Source organism: Columba livia, chromosome 3 (assembly GCF_036013475.1).
Source record: "Columba livia isolate bColLiv1 breed racing homer chromosome 3, bColLiv1.pat.W.v2, whole genome shotgun sequence".
Taxonomy (NCBI): Eukaryota; Metazoa; Chordata; class Aves; order Columbiformes; family Columbidae; genus Columba; species Columba livia.
Genome location: NC_088604.1, coordinates 16674703 through 16697393, shown reverse-complemented (window position 1 = coordinate 16697393; position 22691 = coordinate 16674703). Strand labels below are relative to the sequence as shown.

The 22691-nt window shown below is 38.9% G+C and overlaps 1 protein-coding gene across 5 annotated transcripts in view; it reads left to right on the top strand.

Annotated features, from left to right (window-relative positions):
• The window catches only part of TAF1B (TATA-box binding protein associated factor, RNA polymerase I subunit B), a 49512-nt gene that overhangs the window by 3560 nt on the left and 23261 nt on the right, over window positions 1–22691 (top strand). For 3 of the 5 annotated variants that reach the window (XM_065055945.1, XM_065055947.1, XM_065055949.1), the window contains exons 4-8: window positions 226–323; window positions 616–711; window positions 1291–1426; window positions 4559–4715; window positions 11960–12059. In XM_065055945.1, the coding sequence (XP_064912017.1) occupies window positions 226–323; window positions 616–711; window positions 1291–1426; window positions 4559–4715; window positions 11960–12059 (587 nt within the window). The remainder of the gene's footprint in view (window positions 1–225; window positions 324–615; window positions 712–1290; window positions 1427–4558; window positions 4716–11959; window positions 12060–22691) is intronic. The other 2 variants (XM_065055948.1, XM_065055946.1) reach the window with 1 other exon arrangement.

The window sequence follows — 22691 nt, the reverse complement described above, 5'->3', positions numbered from 1 at the left end:
AGAACAGTGCTTGTTCAGTAGCTTTTCTTCTTGATTAAGACTGTGAATAAATGGAACTTAATGGAGTATTCACTGTAGCTGGTTTATCCTCTAGGATCTGAAATGATTTAATAGAGAGACATGTCTCTGTCCTAATACCAAGAGAACAGAATATTAAGTGGAAATAAGCATGCATAAGGTTAAAATAAGCCAAAATAATTCTAACAATTTTTTTTTGGTACTTAGATGGAGGCTGTGAATGGTATGTTTGTGAAGGCTTTCAGCTTGTACTCAAGAAACAAGCTGAAGCTTTGGAAGCATTAGGAGTATGTCCACAAATGAAGGTATGTAGATGTCAGTATGAGTTGTACACGCTCTGTACACATGCTGTTTGTGTGTTACAGGATCTGCTATTTCAAAAGACTGTAGTTTTTAAAGTGAATTGAACAACTCCCTGTTTAAAAACATTGAGCATATGAAAACAAACTTAGCTTCTCTGGTAATTTTAAAACATAGTTAATAAAATTAGGGGCGGAATATTATTCAGATTCCGGAGTTAGAAATTAAGCTCTGTTCTCTTAGCAGTTAATCATCTTGTAAACTTTGTACTAATCACTATCCATTTGTATTTATCAGGATGAAATTCTGTGCAATTTTTGGAGGCTTTACCTTCAGAAGAGCAAACAGGCATATTGCGACAGACCAGATGGGGAAACTGTCAAAGCATTAGCTGTAAGTGAAAGGCTCAAATACCACAAGATGTTTCATATCTTTTTAAAAAGCAACAACAGAAACCTACTTTGTACAGGCTACATATCTAGCTTGTATTTATGTCAATTCAGCATGAAAGTTGTCTTCTAAACAGTTTGCCATGTCCATTTTATTGTTGTTTTGTGGGGTTTTTTTCCCTATTTCAAGAGAAAAATAATTCTCCAAGTATGGAAAACTGCGTATTTAAAAAAATATTTCTTTGTCTTGACATAGATAGTCAGTAGATAGAGCAGAAATTAAAATACCAAATGGATCACCAGTTACCATCCTTTCCTGCCTGCTTTCTCAAAGGCAGTTATTTAATCAAGCTTTGTTTCTATGTATTGCCAACTTCCTCGTCACTGTAGCAGAGTGAAATTTAATGTAATCACTACAACTCTTCTTATTTGGAGAAATCCTTTAAAAATGCTTTTTTTGCAGAATTTCTTTACATGTGAACAGTTTGGGTTTAAACTTAATTTACTGTTGATCTTGCATCTGTTACGCTTTATTTGGGTCTTCAGACGGAAACAGTAGCTAACAGTGACTTATTTACAAAAGCAGGTGTGCGGTAGCAGTACTGATGTGGAGAGTGAACCAGAGACGCCCAGCCTCCTTCACTTGTTGTCTCTCTCTGAAAGCGAGGGGGATCTACAGACCGATTCCAGCTTCGTCTCATCGACTAGCAAGGTCTCAGGTAGGAGCAACGAACTGAACTGTCTGGAAACCACTTTTGTACAGCTTTTTAATATAAATTAATATGTATATACAGTGTATTCATGTACAATGAATTGGAGGAACTGGTTGGAAAGTGTAAAGTTTTCAATCCTTTTTGCCTCTAGAATACTTTATGTTCTACCAGAAATAGAAGACTTTTCTCCCCAACCCCCACCCAAGGAGACAAAAGTTGAACAGGACCTGGAAATACAATGGGAAATGCAAGAGGAAGTTCTGTTTCAGAACAAGTTTGCTCCACGCCTCCTCTTTGGAGTGGGGAAAAAATTGCTATTATATTTGTAAAGCTAGGTGTTTACAAACACGATAACTTTGAACAATAAGCACTTGTTCAACTAATAGCAGAGCTGTCAGTTGTGACTTTGATATTAAAACAAGAAAAAAAACTTTGTTCTTTTGGGGAGGGTATTTTTTTTTCTGTCCCATAGGTACTTTTAGCTTTCTAATTTTTTGCCTACAGTATTTTTGGTACTTCTGTGTTTTTGTCTCTGCATTCTTTTTACTACTTTTCCTATAACCCCTTCTGTTAAAAATCTTCTTTTAGCATTCCATCAGTTTCTCCTTTCTGTTCACAATATCAGCTTGAAAATACTGAAAATGTTTAGCATTCTGTAATTAAAATGTTGCAGAAAATTAGAGTGTTTGATGCTATTGGCCAAGTGTAATGCCAGTCAATGCTGCAATGTCTGATAGTGGAAATACGTTTCTAGGCAGATTTGAAAGCTTCTGCTTGAATTTTAAACTTCTGATGGTTTTTCTTATTTCACTTTATTCTTTGCTTGCCTTTTCTTGTTTCTTTCAGTGTTTCCTTTTCTCTGTTATGTACTGTCCTCTTTATGTCCCATTTCTGTTTTTCTATGATATTGCCTGTATACCCTCAGAAGAATGCAATCTTTTTCTTTCACGTTTTTCTCTTTATTTTGCAAAGTCCAGAAATGGAATCAGAATGAGAAACTTGACCGTCTGCAGTTAAAAAAAAAATCAAAACAATTAGAGAGGGAGAAAAAGGTACAAAACTGGTGGCACTGGTGAAGGTAGATAGTTTTAAGATAGGCCATAATTTAATGTGCTCTTGGTCTGTTTTTTCAGAGATCGAATTCAGCTTTAAGTAGTCATACTGATTTCACTAAAAGCTCTTGAAATGGATTAAGAGTCACTAAAACTACAGTTTGGTGAAATCAGACAAACATAGGAGTTGGTTTGTGTATTGAAATTTAACACAGGTAATACTAGAGGCGTTCTAATTGATTAAAAATCATCGTGAAGATTCATGGGTTTCCTTTTCTTTACTGTTTTTACTGAGCTGCTATTGCTACAGACTGGAAACCTCAGTACCCTTTTTTTTCCTCGGGCTTGTCCGTTGTGCAAGCACTTTTTGTTGTTTTAATTTTTTTGTGTGTGTGTAGAGTTAATAGCAAATTTGACTCAGTATAGCACTGAGATATTGCTAGAGAAGCCTGTTGAGCTCTTAGGTTATTACATGTGTGTAACTGTGTTGTCACGCCTTGCATAAGCTGGAAGAAGTAAAAGGAAATTGTGTGCCATCATTAAGGCCGCAAATATAATGAGGATTATTTTAAACTGAGTTGAATGTGAAATTAATAATGAAGTTTCAGTCATGAGGCTGCCTCTAAGCATAAGTATCCATGTAAAAGGTGAAACTAAGAGGGTTAAGTGATGTTGCTGTGTTTGTTCTCTGGTGCACCTGTACAAGACAGACCTTGCAGGGTGTTGTCATCTGGACCTTGTCTTGCTCTGTACCAGGTGTGTGTTTGAGCCAGTTCTTCTAACCTGTTGCCGCGTCCCTGCCGTTTTAGGAGCCGGTAGGTGGCATCAAAGACCAAATCTGGCTCAGGAACACGATATTTGCAGTGTCTGTCTTCATATTGCACGTCAGTGGGCACTGGACCTCCCCGCTGACCGCTGTCACCTTCCAGGCTTGGCTGTCACCTGCCAGCATAACCACAGGGCTGAGCTGCACAGCTCTCTCAAGTATTAAACTATTTTTTGCAGGCTGCTTGCCATGGCCCTGCAGCTCCCAGCTGGGGAGCTGTGGATCCAGCCCTCGCTGCTCTGTCTGAACAGGTGAACAGTCTGTGGGTAAACACAGTGAGAAAATGGCTGCAGAATCGATGCTGATATTTAAAGCACAGCAGCACAAAATACAGAACATTTCCATTCATTCTAGCTGGGTCATTGTGTAGGGAAGAGAGGCTTTTCGAGGCTTTTCTTTTTTTCTTCCTCCTTCCGTGACCTCCCAGCTTTCACTGCTGAAAAGGTTCCTAACTCATAAATGACTCCCTTAAATTAAATTTCTCATTGCTGCTGCTTTTGGTTTTCAGTGATTCATCTCAGTAGGGAAGTAAGGAGGTTTGGTTGGTTGTTCTTCATTGTTTTTTTCCCACCTTCTTCACCATTTGCTATATTTTTGTTCTAGAGGTGTTTTCTTTGTTATTTAGTGTAGTTACATTATTTTAAAAGAATATTTACATTTCCACAGTTAGAGGTTGTATGGCAGATGGTTACATACCTTAACCTCAGTAAAATTTCTGTGATGTAAATAATGTTTACGTTAAAGTCCTGACTGTGAAGTTTAAAACACTGTTTTAATCCTCAACTCCAAGGCATTGATTTAAGCACATTGAATTTTCCCTTGCTTCCCCACTCCTCCTTTATCTCTCAAATGGAAAATAGTATTCCCAGCTCGTAAGTACTGTTAGTTATGTGTTAGATAGGAGTTCATGTCCTTCTAGAAGTCCAGGTTTAAGTGTAGTTCCCAATAAAAGTTCTGTTTGGATGGGTACCAGAGCACGTTTTGTCTCTTCATATGATCCAGTGTCTTAGTTGAGTGAAGCAGCAGTTTATGAAACAGGTTGTCATCTCATATCATGGGAGATGAATAAATTAGAGTTAACTGTTTAGTAGAAGAGTACACAAACTACCCAGCTACTCAAAGTAATGATTTAAAAATGTTGCTAGTTGCTGAAGAAGGGTCCACATATGTTCCTTTATCTTGTTTCCTGTATACCATGGACTGTGTGTATGTTGTATGAATTACTTTATTTTTCTTTTCTGTTTTTAACATAAACACAAGCGAGCACCTCTGTGTGCTCTGGATCGGTAGATGGTAGCTTGTATTTCATGAAGAACCAAAAGGAGAAGCTGAGGATGACAATGCCAATGACCCTTTCGTTTTGTTACATGGCGTTACTCTGGTTGAGAGAACCAATGACATTGTCTGATCTCTTAAGGTATGTCTAGTCTCTAGTGAAATATTTGTTGCTTTTATAAATAATACATTTTTAAAAAGTTAGATCTGTACTCTTGCCGTTTTACTAATTTGCTTGGAAAAAGTGGGAATTCCTCTCTATTTAGTTGTCTTATCTTTACTTCGACATAACAATTCGTGCTGCTGCTTTTGGAAAATATTCCCTCTGTTGCTTGCGATGAATCTAAACGACCTGTAAGGGAGAAAGTTTTGGAGATAAAGAAGTTTTTATCCTTCTCCTTCACAATTTCTTAAGATTCACTGGAGGTGTGTATGGTCACAGTTCTGCTATTCTTGCTGTTGTCAGCATGCCAGAATTAAATGAGTAAACATTCTCCAGGACTTACATCAGTGTGCTCATACAAACAATACCAGCAGTATACAGTGATATGAAAGGTAGCTAAATAGCTTCACACAATGGAGTTGGGCACAGAAATTAATATAGGAAGTCTTTTTTCACCCTCCTATCTTTGTAATTATCAGAGTTCAGAATGATAGAGTGTTTAATGTAGGAGAATAAAATGTTCTAATAGTAGGGTTTGATGCTAAATGGAGACCGTCAAAACTATTGCTGACAGTGGTGTTCCCTTCTCCCCTCTACAAGGCTATGAATGTACTCCTTACTTACTTCCAGTCCTGTCAGTGTTTAAGAGGTGTTTGGACAATGCCCTTAACAACTTCCTTTAGCTTTTGGTCAGCAGTTGGACTAGATGATCATTGTAGGTCCCTTCCAACTAAAATATTCTATTCTATTCTATTCTATTCTATTCTATTCTATTCTATTCTATTCTATTCTATTCTATTCTATTCTATTCTATTCTATTTAAAGAATGAAAAATAATTCAGCTTTTCTTGTTAGTAATAAATATTTGACATCAGGCCCAAATAGTTTAAATTCAGGAATTCTTAGGTCTTCCATGGAGGATCTTTTTTTATATTGATACACCTTTTTAACCAGTGTTGAAATTCTGTGGGGCAAAAAATGTTACTTTGCTAAAATTTAAGGAACAGAACGCCTCAAGTAACTGTAAGTTGGCAATTCAAATTGCAAACTTGGACAAAATAAACTAAAAACTGATTCAAAATTCAGTTGATACGGTAGATTGCAGTTCTTTAATTTTTATTTTTCAAATATGTAACCTGGGAGCTAAAAGGCAAGGCAGTGAGGACATCATCCCCACCTGCGGTGCGTATAACCAGTACTGATGCTGAAGGTGTGACAAATGCAAGGGAAGTTTGCCCCAGAGCCTGATTTGCCATTGTGGCCTCTCTCCTCTGCAGAGCCAAATTCCACCTGTGCCTTTCTAGCTTTGTACAGGCTTTCTGAGGAGGATGAGTATTGAAGAATGCTCTGTTGCAAGTACTTTTTTAAAAGGGCAGGTTTGTGTGTCTGAAGTACAGTAGTTAATACGAGCTACTTTATTTCTATGCAAAACGGTGTTTAACCCTTTGATTAAACTTTAGTGGGGCGCTGTTGCCTTCATTGGTCAGAACTGCACAAACCACTGCATGTTTGCATAACTGGGTATGCTGTTATTGCATAAAAGATGCTTGTAAAATGTTCAGCAAAATGCCACAGTTTTCCAAAATCAAACTATCAGCCTGCAATACAGGAGTATTTATTTAGTGGATTAAGAAATAGACCTACTGACTAGGATATTCCTACGGAAATTCTATAGGAGTCAGAACTACCATAGCATACTCTGTATTTTTGTCAATGATTAGAAAATAAATATATAAATCATGTCTGGTAATGTTTGTATATAGCAAAAATCCAAGTAGTAAATTACAATTACTGCGGTGGAGCAAATGGTTCACAGTAGATAATTTTTGCTTTTCCTATCTTGTTTGGAGAGAAAAAATAATAATGAAATATCTATTATTTGGTTACTGAATAGTGGAAAATGTTTCTGGAAAGCTTGTGGGGTCATGTGAGGGAAATACATCCTCACAAGTTCCCGTCTTAGTACAATGGTGTAGTTTGAAAAAACGAACCAAGCAAACAAAAAACCAAAAATGAACAACCAAACAACAACAACAAATCCAACTGTCAAAGTTAACTGTTAAGAGGAAAAGTAAATAGTGGTGTTTGCTTATTAATGGTATATTATTGTATTTGGCACTCTAGAAATTTGGGACTACAGGGAAGATCCAGGAAAATTATTCAGAACCTGGAGAACAGCCTTTGTATGGAGATGTTTAGGAGAGGAGTGCATTTGCTTGAAAGGATTTAGAGGAAACATGAAAAACATAGAGGAAACAGGAAAAAAAAGCTGGGGGGGGAGGGGGGAAGATCAAATATAGCCCAGAAAGGCATAGTCAGAAACTAGTAATTGGAAATTGAAATAAGATGATTTGAATGAGAAGGTATCATTTCATTCAATACAATTCACGCGTATAATACTTTTAAAAGTGGGTAAATCAGAATGATTCAGTGACTTAAAATACACTGAACATATGAACTAAGTTAAATGCAGAAATTGACATTTAAAAAAAAGTCATTTGTATAGCTAAGTTTTGCCATGATAACGATAGTTATATAAGACTGTAATTAAATTATCATGCTTCCCTCCCTACCCTTAAGGTCTTTGCCTTTCACAAGTTTGATGAAGAAGGGGAAAGAATTTTAAATTGCGTGAACTACCATAAAATACTTGTTTTCTAACTTCTGAATATTTAAGTTTTAAAAATCAGACAATGCTCACATTTTTGCATGCATTGAGATACACAGATCAAAATAGCGACAGACCACAGATGAAAACTATGCAGAGAAAACATTAAGTATTCCGCATTACCTTTTAAATCTTTATATGCAAATTGTTTTATTTAAACCAGCTGAATTACAGTTGTACTTAAAGTTCTGCCGTGTTTTTTCCTCAGTTTGGTTTTCTCCCTACCCTGAAGTCAGCTGACTGCTGCTCCTCCCTTGTGATACATGCTTAGGCACTATAGTAGGGCAGTCTGCCAGCTTTTGAAGGATTTACAACACCAGAAATATACTCCTCCTTGCTACTTGACACACTTAGCAGACAAACACTACAATTACCTCCTCTGACAGGGACATTTTTGTTTAAAAATAACATTTATAACAGCCTTTTACTCAAGTCTGTGCAACACATGAAATCCTTTTCCATTGTGAATAATGTCACAAAATCCCTATGCTGCATGTTATTTATCTAAATAACGAATAAAATTGTTGGCTTGTACAAAAAAGTTTCAAGATGCTAGACTTGGAGATTCTGAGAACCAGTGCTTTTCAAATGCGGTTCTACCCAGCCGTGCTGGCAAGACCAAACTTGTAATCAGTTGGTGGCATTACTGTGTGGCTTTAACAGATGCATCATTTCCTTGTAGCATGCAGAGGACCTTGGATTTTTTTTCATTCTTGGACCTTACTAATATATACTGCTGCTGTAATTAAAAGAACACAGACTGTGTACTGTATCTGCCAGTCAAGTTTTCAGGCACTTCACTGATACAACAGTCTCACAAGTGTTTTGATCATTTGTTAAATGAAAGGTTTGGAAGAACAGCAGACAGAAGAAACTGTTCTGAAGTGCTATTCCAAATCTGGGCTTTTGGAGTAAGTGTTTAAAACCTGAATCATCAGCACATTATATTCATAGTAGGGTATTTACACCGTTTCATGTATTTTTAGAACATAAAAACAACTTTGAGCCTGAGAAAGAAGAGCATTCTTTTGTATGGAGACAGTAATTTCAAGCTAGGAAGGATGCTATTATATTTTAAACAGTTACAGTGCTTTGACACGGCACAGCCAAGTGAGTGGAAGCTCTTTTTTTTTTTCTAAACCATTTTGATAGACATCATTTGTTTCTGGATTTGGTTCCAGCATCAGTTTAAGCTGATTTGAGTGTCAGTTGCCTTGGTCCTGCATAAACACTCCTGCTCTTTCTCTTGCCCTGGGTGCATTCATCCAGTTCATGGTGTATTAGTTGAAAGAAGTAGATCTGCAGAAAACTAATTTTGCAAAAGAAAGTTTCGCCGGACATTTCAGCACAGGTTAATTTGCTTCACCGTGGTCCATTTCTGCCTTGTGCTGGCAGTCAGCTGAGTCTGGAGACGTGTCTGGTTGAAATCAAACCCTGGAAAACAAAAGACTGGTTCTCAATCTAAGGCTCTTTCTGAGAAGTCACACAGGTGCTTTTGTCAGCAGGGAGGGGTGCATGGCAGCGACTGGAGGGTGGGATTCCCCGCTGCAGAGGCAGCAAAGCTGCTGGGGTGGTTTGGCTGCAATCGCCACCACACCCCAAGGAAGGCCCCGGTTGTTTGTCCTCTTACATCTGCTGCTGTGCTGGCTCAGGAGGTTGCTGCCCTCAGTGTCTTGGTACCAGCTCTTCAAATCTGAAAGCTGATTGTGTGATTGCGCCTTAACGCGTGTCAGTCAAAGCTTATCATCAGCTGAGCCACTGCTGCTGAAAGAGGAAGCTTTTGCTTCTCTTTCTTCTCTCCTCCTGCTTATGTGATGCAGCCCATTCTCTCTGCCAACTCTTGCACTTGTTAGGAGCCATCTATGAGCCTCCTCAGTTTGTTCGATGATGGGGAGCAAACCTTTCTTTCCTGCCATAGAGTGATGGGTAGTCTGCTGCTGCTATTGTGAGTTACATTTGTGGAAGAAGATCACAGAATCATAGAACAGTTTGGGTTGGAAGGGATCTTCCAAGGTGCCTCCGTGACACAAGGTCATCTAGTCCAACCCCCCTGCAATGAGCACGGACATCTTCAGCTAGATCAGGTTGCTCAGAGCCCCATCCAGCCTGGCCTTGAATGTCTCCAGGGATGGGGCATCGACCACCTCTCTGGGCAACCTGGGCCAGAGTTCCACCACCCTCATTGTAAAAAATTTCTTCCTCATGTCTAACCTGAATCTCCCCTCCTGTGTTTTAAAACCATCATTCTCTGTCCTATCTCAACAGGCCCTGATAAAAAGTCTGTCCCCATCTTTCTTGTAGGCCCCTTTTATGTACTGAAAGGCCACAACAAGATCTCCCTGGAGCCTTCTCTTCTCCAGGTTGAACAACCCCAACTCTCTCAGCCTGCCCTCATGGGAGAGCTGTTCCAGCCCTCTGATCATTTTTGTGGCCTCCTCTGGTCCATCTCCAACAGGTCCATGTCTGTCCTGTGCTGAGGGCTCCAGAGCTGGACACGGGACCGCAGGTGGGGTCAGGATGGTGAGCACCAGGAGCACACAGCCAGGCCAGGAGAAGGGAAGTACGACGGGTTATGTTGAGCTTTTAGGTTGCCTCAATCTATTCTGTGAAACCATCCCTCAAGTTTGAATTCTTCAATTTAGTGCAGGTGACCTTGACTAAAATGAGCTAAGGAACTGTTGTGCTAGGACAAGCAACTGGTGCTGGGTTTGGAGGACAACGTCACCAAGCATGTGGACCAGTGCACTCCTCCACTCGGGGTGTGGAAACCCTGTCTGCGCTGTTTGAGGAAAGCTGTTTAAATTTTGTTAGCAAAAGGTACATCACAATTTGATTAGAAAGTATTGTGCAGCGACTTTTACCTCTTCATTTAAGGGACTAGTACACAGAGCTTCAGAATAAAAAGGATTGGGCGATGTGATTTTTCAGATTGCTGCTGATTTTCAGAAGTCATTAGAAATAGTCAGTTAATTCTAACTGAGAGACAGTTTTCATTAAGAAATGCGCTTTTCATTTTAATCCCGGTTTGAATTCAGTTTTTAAATTAAACTGGCAATTCAGTTGAGAATGTTTAAAAAAAATAAAAATATGTAAGTGTAAACTTTTCAGTAACTAGCCTTTAAACAGAATTTTAGTTGACTTCAGTGGGTACACACGACGTACCATGCAGCCAGTGGTGGTCAGGGCACCGCACTGGGAGAGGGAAGGTCGGCTTGTGCGTGGCTGTGGGCTCAGGAGGGAGGTGGATCCTCCTCCGCAGTGGCTGCTCTGGCTGTGAAGATGTTGTTCTGCCTTAGGCTGGTATGGTTTCGTTTGTTTTTTTTTCTTCTTTTTTTTTTTTCCCCCGACACATTTTCAATGACAGTGGCATATTGCTGTGCTTGCTTTATGGGGAACTCAGTGTTTCAGCCCATGGGACTGGATCCAGCTGTGGATTGAAGTGTGCAGGTGCTGCCCCACACGGGGTGGAGATGCAGAGCCCACTCTTACAACCACTAGTAAGCCAGGAGGGACTTGAGATCGTAGACCAAGAAGTTACTCATCTACGTAGCAAGATCAGACAGAGACTGCGCAGATAACCCAGCTGGCAGGAGAGAAAATTGTTTTCCAGTCTCCAATATTACTTAAAGAACAGTGTATTTCTGCTAGAAATGTTAGCTTGTTCCAATTTAATGTACTCTTTTAGCAAAACTCTTTGGAGAATGGGAGACAGGAAGGTAGTTCCAGCTCAGTGCTATGGGAGACCGCTACTATGCTTTAATCTGGAATGAGAATAGCATCTGTGCTTGTTCAGCACTGGTGTTGCCTGCTGTGAATGTCAGCTGAGATGTTAGATAAGAGCAGGGGTTTGGTGTGGTGGTGGCTTTTTATTGGTACCTGTTAAGTCCCGTCTTACGTATACACATGAAAAAGTCAAGAAAAATCCTGAATAATACTGTTGAGCCAGTTTTTAACCAAAAATGCATTATTTGGGTGCAAATTAAAAAAAAGTGTATTTATTACTATACAAAATAATTTCTATTCATATCTGAATAATACGTAAAAAAAATCAGAATACAGATGTCATTGATGGGGTTTCAGCTCTGTGTATCTGCTCGTCATTCTGTGACTTTCCTCCCGACTACATTACCTGACTCAAACTCCTCCAGCAGAAATTGTGTTTAAAGCTTTAAGTAAATTTTACTTTTAAGAGTTTGAAAAAAAAAAGAAATGCCATACCATTCAAAGGAGGCTTAAAGCAGTTTCAGAAATGCAGTAGCTGAAGAATGCGCAGAACAAACTCCATATAAGCGTGTTGATTGTGAGCTTACTGCCGTAACATTATTGTTTGTCAATCATATCTGAGCTAGAACTTACAGGTCTGTTAAATGATTGAACTGTTTTTTGTCCTGTGGAGCATTTACGGGTGTGTAACTTCAGACAGAATTGCTCAGGCAGTATAATAGTGATGTTATTTCAAATCAGAAGTTGATTTGTGTATTAATTTTAGAATAAATGCATGCGTTTGTCTTAGTAAAAGTATTTTGATTTGGTTGTGTTTTTGTTTTTAATGCAGGTTTGTTGTTGAAGGTCATATTCCGTATTTGAATGTTTTTCAGCATTTTCCGGAGAAGATGAAATTATATGGAGTTGATCTTAAGATCTTTTGTGTAGAGGTAATTTTTTTCTGGCAAGGGAAAGATTTTTAAAAATGACCAAAACCTAGTAATCTTGTGATATTTCCAGTTTTTTAGTCACTGTACTAATAAATCGATTAAATATATTCTTATGTTGTAGAGTTCCTGTTTTGCATTTTTGGAGCCTGTGCAGAAACCATTGCACTCTGTAACTCAGAGTGCTTTAACGAGTCTTACTAAACCGATTACCTAAGTTGAAACAAAATCACTAAGAACTTGTGGAGCAAAAGGTATTCAGAACTGCTTTGGGAACACTCAGAAATAGGATTCGTGTCTAAGGGCAATATTTTGAAATACAAATCTTGAAATACATCTTGAATTTGTTTCTAACTCCACATTCTTTTCATAAAATATGGGTTGCATGCTGTCTCTTGGTCTGTTTCTTGCTGTATTGGTGGAAATATATCAAACCTAAAATCTGTACAAGGGGTTACAGCCCTTTTGGAAGCTGAATAGGGATGGACAGTCTTGAGTAAAATGTGAATTTCTCTTACTTAAGGTACTGTGGTAACAATTGCCAGCTGATGGCATGTTGCAGAAAGAAGTTTATCGTGGGTATTTGAAGTGTGCAGAACTTAGCGTTTACAAGCAGAAGGCAGCAATTCTGCTAACAGGAAAAGCTGGGGTTTGGTCTGCTGTAAGCTCTTTGTGGCCCAAGACCTCAGTAATGATGTTGTGAGTAATGTTACTGTTCTCCAGTAGCTTATATTCAGCAGGTCATGAGTTGTTCAGAAGCTAATCGATAGCGTTTGTTTATTATATGACTGTTATCCTGTCTGGATAAATAAGAATTATGACCTCAAATTTAAAAATTCAGGAGATCAATTTAATATGAAACCTCTTGATTTCTTTTTTTTTTGTCTTAGATATTTCCTTAATAGAAAAGATACATCAGGTTGAAACGTGGGTATAAACTTCTTTTCTTTTTAAACTCTTTTAATTTTGAGTCTCTCTGTCCTCCTTTGCCTCCATCCTTTGGAGGTGTCTTCGTCACTTAAAAATTGTTACCTAGAACTGTTTTCTGGCCTGACTAAATAAAACACACACCCCACCCCACTGCCCCAGCTCTCCCAGAGCTGACGGTTCGGATTATTCTGCTGTTTCCACTATGGACTGTAGCGTGTCCTGATGTGGCAGTGGGACTTTACAACTTGAAAGCCACAAGCTGGTCAATTTAATCTTGTTGCACTTTTTATAGAGAAGAGAAAGTCTAGTCACTTCACCCTCTGTCACTTTCCTTTTTTTCACAAACTGGGCAAAAATAACCCAAACAAATCTGACTTCTCTTGTCATTGCTTATGATGAGTCTGTATCTAGTGTGGTCTGTTTAGCTTGCAGGAAATTGCTGATCTACAAGCTGAATTTTTGTAACTTACATCTTATTGTCTGTGATACCGACACCCGCACCCCTCACTTCCAAAGTATAAGTGGATATACACACACTAATCAAGTAATCTCTTAAGCTTGTTTTCATTGAGGTACATAGATGAAGTTCTGCAAGCTTATTCTACAATTTATTTTTCAACCACTCCAGTATTATTGTGGCTTTCACTTTCTAGGAATATCTGCTCTCTTTTTTACCTTCAGTGTTCCTGTAGTAACACATCCTTAGGTTTATTTAGTTTTAACATTTTTGACTACATCATTGGGCTGGTAATTACAAAAACTTCAGTAGCTGAGTGTTTCAGAACTGATCTTGCTGATCATTGCAGCACTGAGATAACCAATAGTTTACTGTATCTAGTTTTGACATCTGAGTTTTGAGAAATTCAAGAGATGAGGTTACTGTCCTGGAGCAGGAAGGCAGATTGTGTAATACTTCATCCAGAAAATACAGGATGCATTCTTTTCTCCTTGGTGTTCTGTATTTAATATTTTATAGACAATTATCTTCAAAACCTTTACGGGCTTATGACTGTTAATAACCAGGCAGGTAAGATGCTCTAATGCCATTATTTGTTGTACTTCAGGTCTGGTGAATGTAAGCTGAATGTTCTAAAATCTTGATAACTGACAGGACTACTCAATATTGTCTCCTTTTTATTTTGAGAAGGTTTTTAGTGCATTTAATTGTGTCCTGTGCTAATTCCCTGCAGACTGAATTTGAATCAAGAAATAGTTATGTCTTAGTGGCTTGAAGGATTTGAAGTCATACTAAGTATAATTTTATCAGTGTGGTACAGATAAAACCTAACTTGATAAGGCTCATCATATAAAAACATTTTCAGTGGCTTAAAGTGTGTTTTTCAGTAACAATTTCCGAAATACTCAAAATATACTGAATTTGTATGAGTTTGAAGATGTTATGGCTTTAAAAAATTAAATGCAACAATTATTACTAGGTGAGTCACATCTACTTTCTATCTTTCTGTGTAGTGATGTGTGTATGTGTACACGCACAAGGGCTTTTTTTTTTTATGCCTTGTAATTTAGTAGTAGTATTTCATACACAAGGAATGTGACTCGTCTCAGGCTTCCCAGCTGATGAACCTCTGTGCTGTGTAATACAGGAATGGAGTCCATATCACTGACAGTTTTTCCCTGTCCTGCGTACAGTTTTGCAATTAGAGGAGATTGCAGCATCTGTCGTACAAGGAGAGGCTGAGCGCGCTGAGATTTTTATCTGTGAGAAGGCTGGGGAGGATTTCAGTGATGTGTGTAAACCCCCGACGGGAAGGAGCGGGATGGGGTCAGACTCTGCCTGGTGGTGCGCAGTGGAAGGGCAGGAGTCAACGGCACAAACTGAAATACAGGAAATTCCGTTTAAACATAGAACTCTTCTACTGTGAGCGTGAGGGAACGCTGGAGCAGGCTGCCTCATCTTTGGACATGCACAAAACCTGACCGGACACAATCCTGAACAACGTGCTGTAGTTCCCCCTGCTTTGGGCAGAGGCGTTGGGCTTGGCGATCTCCAGAGGTCCCTTCCAACCTCAAGTATGCTGTGATTCCAACTGTGTAATATGCCTTGTATTCTGCTTCACATTTTCAATGTAGGGGGAAAATAAGCCCTTCATGTTTTTAGTAATGGAAGAACTAATAGGAAGGGGATGATTTTTCATTCTACCCAAGCTGAACTTTAAAATACGTACCAAAAAGGTTATCGTATTGGGACATCTCCGTCTGGAAGTCTCAGAGCTCTGGGCATAACTGCCTCATCAATAAAGAGAAAAGGAGCTTCCACATCTTCAGATTTTCTTTGTCATGATGTCATATTAGACACGCATCAGGTTCCAGCTCAAGATAAGTAATACCTAGCAAGTATTTTGTGAAGGATAAAAGTATTTTATAAAAGATTTTTGTGTAAAATGAGTTCTTTATCTTCCATATGTGTTTATTTTTCCATTGCTCTAAGTCTCTTTCCTAAGCCTTCACTTGATTAGTCATCCTACTTATCCCTTCATCTATTAAAATCATGTGCATATTAGAAGTTAGCCTTTGGTAAATGGGTTTTACTGAAATGCACGATCAGAGGGCTCACAGGGCAAACGGCAGCAGTAACAGGGCGCTCCTGCTTAATTCTTAGTTCACAAGTTCTAAGTTCCTGGTACAAGAGAGGAAAAGCAAGTTTTCATCTTACTCTGCAAAAATTTCATTTTTCTAAACCAAGTATTCTTATCCCATTTGATTAAAACCTTTTTTTATGCATCACGAGAGAATAAGATACTTAAGTTTGGATTTTTGTTCTATGCAGTATATAATGTTTCCTTTCTAATGCAGAGGATATCCATTTCTTTACAAGCATGCTAGTGTAGGAGTTAAAACGACTTTGTAAATTACTAGTATGTAGAAAGTTCTGTGGGTAATTTCCTTTCAGCTTGCTTTATTTTTATTGATAGTATCTGTCCTCCAGTGGAGCGCCACACAGATTCCTTCTTCCATTTCTGCTTGAAGTAGGGATATAACCTTAAGATACAAATGCTCTATTTTGTTTTTAGGGATTTATCTTTATTCTCATACAAAATTGATTAAAGCATCCCTTTTCTCTTGAGCTAGCAACAATTGTCCTTGCCACAGGTCTGTGTTTCCTTCTATTCTTGACTCAGGATTGTGTTTGACTCAAGACCTGATCATCTTCTGTGCAATTATTTTGTTTGTGCTTTAAAGCTGGTTCTGCTTTGCTGTCTCAAGTTTACCTTTAGTTTTCGTTACTTTTTATAAAACTCATTGGTTTTTGGTGAATTTTACCATTAGTGCATTGTAGATTAAAAAAAAAAAATCAATGTCCAAAAATAAGTTTTGTTTTTGATTCTCATGTTCTTAACACACACACGTGCAAACTTAAATCTATGTGTGTATATATATAGGTGAGCCAGTCACTCCCGTGGCCGTTGGGCAACGCGATTTACTGAAGTATTGAAGATAACAAACACGTCATTTTGGAGCGTGTGCTGTGTGGAACAGGACAGGTGTAACCTCATAAATACCCTTCAGATCCTGTTGTTCTGAAGAGCTTGGGGAATGCTCATATTTTAGGTGCAGAAGTATCTGGACTTGGCAAGGAGCCCAATGTGTGACTCAATCAAGTTCCCTTCTTTCAATTTCTCCTCCAACTTTAAAATAACTATTTTTTTTCCCTAAACGTACAAAGAATCTGGTGTGAGGTTGGTTTGGTTTGGTTTGCTTTTTTGCCCCTAAAGGATGGAGGGGCTAGGAGAAAGTTGAGCTTGGTGAGTGTTAGATGAATTCTGTTTAGAAATTGTCCACCAACCGGCCCTCGAAGACAAAAGGACTGGGTGTTTACCTGGTTAGCCTTGCTGCTACTTCTGCCCTGGAGTGGGGTCATGGAATGGCTTCTCTGTATAAGCCTTTCTTTTTTTTTTCTCTCTTTTTATTTTTCTTTCTTAATCATAGATTGAAGTAGCTGCACAATTCTAAGTCTGAAACCTTCTGTCTTCTGAGAGGGCCACTGAATGCTTCAGTGTTGACAGTGTTGTTGGTATACATTGCTGTTTAGGAAGCCGTATCTTAAAAACGCTTCATTTTTTGTTTTATGATTTAATTCCATTCCTCTCTGTCTTCCTCTGTGTGTTGTTTTTGTTTGTTTGTTTGTTTTTAATAATCCACTGAGTATTGCTCCCTATAACAAGAAATGTACTGTTTAGGGAGCTTTGACCCTGCAATGTGAGAAAATTAATACCCAGGTTACTTTTCAGTTGTCTTAGTGTACATTATTATTTTGTTTTCTTCTACACATCTTACCTCCAACTTACCCATATTAACAAAAGCACTGTTTTATTTGAAATCTACTCTATATAATTAATCTATTTCCATCCGTGGATGTCTTGATTCTTCAGTAACTCCTAGCATTACTCTCTGGCTTTTTCCATGATAAAGAAGCTCTTTCTAAACTTCCAGCTGAGAGGGATGTTAGCCTCCTCCTTTCCCTTTGTCTGTGGAAAACTCTTGAATGCACCCTGGTAAAGTGGCAGCAATGTATTTGGCTTGTCAGAAATTAGTGTTGTGGACAAGAGGAGGAGGATCATGCAACTCAAAAGCACGGGTCAGGATTTTCTCCCCTTTTTCCCACCTAACTGAAAGGCTTCTTGTTTCTCTCTTTTCCCTGATATATATAATTTTTTCCAGGTTTATCTTTCTGCATAAAAATAGGCCAGTAGTTCTGGGTAGTTCTCCATTGTGTTCAGTTTAACAAGAATTTCAATTCATGTTCCATCATGAACTGATGTTGGCTTTGACGGGAAGAGTTTGAAAAGAAATATTTGCTGCCCTACGAAAAGGTCCAATTCATCCAGGGTTGTCTTTTTCCTTAAATTACCCTGCGATAGGTGTTAAAGTAGATACCGTAATGTATTTATAAAGTAGACTGGAGAACTTTAGCTCTTTTGAGAATGTGCCACTTCAGTGCAGAGTGTTTCATTCTGTACGACGCTTTGGATTTATTGTATTTGAGTTGGAGGAGTATATACCTTGCACGCATGCGTGCACACACAGCCCTCCCGCTCCCCAGCTCGGGTTATTAAATTTCTTTCCTCTTTTATTTGGGAATGAAAGGCTTGCTTTAAACATTGAGAAGTGATCATTCTTCTCTACGCTATCTGGAAACATTCCAGTTCTGTGGTTTCTTCTCTGCCGTATCCTATGGCTTGTATGGCTTTTTGTTCTGTCTTCTTTTTTTTTCAAATTTTGCCTGATTTTATTATTGGCAGCACTTCTGTAACCCTATTGCTCTGCCAGTAATCCTTCTGCCACCCATCTTTGTATGTCAGCTTCAATCAAATCTCACTTTTGCTGAGGATTTGAGAGATCCAGTTTCTGAGATGAATTTGCCCGGATTTTTTTTTGACCTGCACACTCTGCTTTCCAGCAGAACAGCTCTTGGGTTTTGAGTACAATTATGGGTTACGGTCTTCCACTGAGACTTTGTGGTGATTTTTTCCTTTGGGTCCCCCTTAGCTATCCCATAAAGAAGGAGAAATGTTTTTCAGAGCAGCAACGCCAGTAGATTGTGCTGTTTTCCTTGTGGGAGCTGGAGCTTCAGTCTCTCTCCTCTCCTGACCTTATGAAGGCTGCTTGATTGACAGGATATTTTTAGCTTCCATTTTTCCCATTGCCATTGTATTATTTTGTTCAGGATTCATGCCAAGCGAATCATTTTAGAGTTCCTGAATCTCCCCTTTTACATTTTTTTTTTTAAATACTGCATATTAATGTGGAGACTCCTTTGATGTTTAGAGTTTCTTAAGATTATTTAAAAACAACATTTGTGTTTCAGAGAGCTCCTCAGTTGTTTCCTTGAAGCTTCTTGTGTGTAAATTATCTGCGCCTCTACTTTGTAAAATACTCAGTTTTATCAGATACTGGTTTGTTTTTTTGCAAACATAATTTTTCTCTTCCTTACATGTGATTTTAAGGAGATGGAATTGTATTCTTTTTCCAGTTACAGGACAATCTTTCTTTTTCTTCATATTTGTTTCATGACTTACCCATTTACCTGTGGCATTGAAATTCAAGGTTTGGGGTTTTTTTCTTGTTTTACTTTCCCTGCTGCTTACAGCTTAGTCGCCTCTACCTCTTGTTTCGTTGCAGAATATCTATAGTGCTGTTTCTTGCCTTTTTTTATCCAGGAGGTTGTCCCTCAGCACTATGCAGTCAAATTCACCCTCTGCTTTCAAAAGGGGATCTTGTATTTGTGGTATTCCCTGTATCCCACGATAAAAAGAGGGATGTGACAGACCTGTCTAGGAGTGTAGTGACCTGCCAGGACTGTATTAGGAGAGGACTGAAGCGTGTGCTTTCATATCTAGGAGCTGCACATTTTTGTAGTGTTTACTGTCCTACTTGAGAACAAGGTTTAAACTCGGGACTTGTATCCTTGTGCAGTGCTGCCCAGTGCGGGACTTGTCTTCCAGGTTCAGAATGATCACAGAATCACAGAATAATAAGGATTGGAAGGGACCTCAAAAGATGATCCAGTCCAATCCCCTGCCGGAGCAGGAACACCTAGATGAGGCTACACAGGAATGTGTAACGTTAATCGTTTGTGTTACAATATGGTTAAATATTGTGGAGTTTTACTATGGCAAGAAGGTTGAAGATACCAAAGCTCAGATTTCAACCTTCTTTCTGATTCTCTTAGTTACAGGCAACATTATAATTGGAATACAGTTATTAATACTTGCGCTGTATAGACATTTTTTGCCTTGTGACCATCTAACAACTCAGTTGCTCAGTAAAAACTGGTTTGAATTAAACGGGGATGTGCCACAAAAATGTATTTGAATGAATTCGGCATTGTTCAAGCATAGTAAAAGCCATTTTGTTTTGTAAATTTAGCGGACAAGTTTAAGTAGTTCAAGACGCCTCCTGATTCTGATTTCCCTGTGAATGTTGGGGGCAGAAGAACTGTCAGGTAGCCTGGAGGAAGACATAAAATTGGAGAGTTTCTCATGGATTAAGGAAAGATTGAGTGATATTTTGACGATTACCGACTTTATACAACCAAAATTAAGACTTGGTTGCAGTCTTGAGGTTTTGAGGCTAATGGCTCAATTTTAGAAGTAATTTGGCATTCAGTCCTCTTTAATTGAGGATGGGGTGCATGCAATTTATGCTGCTAGTATTGGTTGGATGATTTGGCCTTGTTCTGACCAGAAGTAGCATCAGTATGACAGGTTTCTTGAAAACTAGTTCTTTGAATACACGGTACTGAATAACACATGAAAACTGTCTAACACTACTATATCTAAGTGAATTGTTTGGCTTATTCACATTGGAGACACCTGTTCACATTTTCTTGTTAGATACTTTGAACTGCTTCTGTTTTGTTTTGTCTCCCACAGTCAGGAGCGTATCACAAATTCATAAAATATTTTCCTGTGTTTGAAGTGCCTAAACTTAGACAGATAGGATCTTCCTTGGGAGGCTTTGAAAAGTAGTTACCTCTCTCGCTTACTGAGAGCGTTTTCATTAGATAACTTCATGTAGATACTGAGGAAGGATAGACAGAGATTAGCAGAGGGACTGTTTTATATTAGAGAATTGATGCTTCTCCCTGCTTGCCTACGCTCGGCTCTTTTCCTGGAGGGCTGGGCTAGCTCATAGAGTTTGCATGCGGTGTTCGCTCACGGTGGTTGTTCTTCCCACCTCGCACCAACAACAAAGCCTAAGTGCTTTTCATCAATCTTTATGCTTTATACTGCGTGCTCAAGCCATGAGGCAATTGGGGGAGAGCACACTGTCTCTGAGGATGTTGTCACTTGGGGATGGCTGCAGAGCAGACAGCTCAGATCTGCCCTTCTGCCTACGTAGAGCCAGGGTAAGCTCTAGCAGAGGCATGAAGTTACATAAAGTTGTAATATTGGCCACTGAAGATCCTTAGAAATCTCATGATGATTGTTTTTAGCATTGCTAAAAATACAGGCGTTTGTCCTGTCTTTGGGCTAATGCCTTCTTCAGGTTTGCTGGTATTGTTCCTCGGTTTGTATTCTAAATTGAATGCAATGTGGCTGAGTGCTTCCATACAGCAAATGCTATTTTAGAAATTTATATATATTTAGCAAGTGATAGGACAAGGGGAAATGGCCTCAAGTTGCACCAGGGAAGGTTCAGATTGGATATTGGAAAAAAATTCTTCATGGAAAGGGTTGTCAGGTGTTGGAACAGGCTGCTCAGGGCAGTGGTGAAGTCACCATCCCTGAAGGTGTTTAAAAGGCCTTTAGACGAGGTTCTTAGGGACATGGTTTAGTGCTAGAGTTAGGCTAGGTTGTGGTTGGACTTGATGATCCCGAGGTGGTTCTGTGATTCTTTGTGATTGTTTCATATCAAACGTGCTGTTTATGGTACTGTAGCTCATCAGCTTAAAAGCAGAAGGATTAGCATTTACTTCATTGCAGAGTTTGGGTATGTGAATAGAAGTTTATAAAATTGACAGTATTTTTTAAGTGCTCTGTTTCTTTACTTCTGGGTGTGGGTTTAGTCTCCTAATTATAGTACTCTTCTAGGAGGGGCAGATGAAGTGAATCACTGTTCTAGGGCTTTATGTTTTTTGTCTCACTGTCTAAGGACATATTTATTTCTACCAATATCTGTTCTGTGTCCAAGCACACCCATGAAGTGGGTTGGACCATGCTATTATGTTTGTTAAATAGGAAGAAATTTTATTTTTTAAAGAATAAACTCTGTAGCATTCTTTGAAAGCTGGTGTTATCAATGCTATTATGTTCATGTACCAGCCTTGATTTAAATATCTGTGTGATATTAATTATGCCTGTTTCTGTAATCCCTTCACGATGCTGTTCTCAAACATGCCATTGTTGTAGCCCAGCTACATTGGAATTACTTTCAAATAACTCCTGACTTGCAGTAAGAAAATGGAGATCAACTTTTTGTTAATGTATAAATCTATCATGCACCCATATTTTTAAATACTCCATGGAATTCTGATTGGGTTTTTTTGCTTTTTTTACCCTCCCTCTTCTCAAAGTTATAGAAGAACTAAGAGGTGCAGAAACTCACAACAAAGATCATTAAATGTACGGACAATTTTCCTGCAAGAGACAATATTATCTACTTATCATTCAGCCTAAAGATGAGGTGCATAAGAGGACGCTGGGGTGATATATTGTTTAGGAAGCAAGCGTTGAAGGTCTTTTCTAATACGAGGACTGGGAGGTGTCAGAAGAGGTTGCTGGTCTGCAGGTTCAGAATCAAACACCAAGAAATGTGGCTTCCTACGTTTTGTGGGTAACTGGTGAAAACTCCTCATGTTAGGATGTCCTGGATGTTAAGAGGGCCAGATGATGACTGGCCAAACGCAATGAAGGAAAAGGGATCTGGAATGAGAAAGTGCGGGGATCTCATTGTTGACGCAGCCACCAATGGTGTGAAGCTGGACAGACATTTGGTCGTGTGGTTGTGGCTTCCTTGGCTCTGAAATTCCTCCCTACGCATCTCTCTTGCTCGCTGCTGGATGCAAGGCTAAATAGATCTTCTTGGATTGGTGTGGTACAGACACTTTGCTTGTTTGCTTGTTTTGGGATTTCAGATCCAGTTTCAGGTTGTGGCTTTTGTGTTCTAGGGAGACTTTTTTTCAGATCGTAAAACTTCATTTTTCATTAACTAGTTATCTCACAACAACTCTCTTTTTTTAAG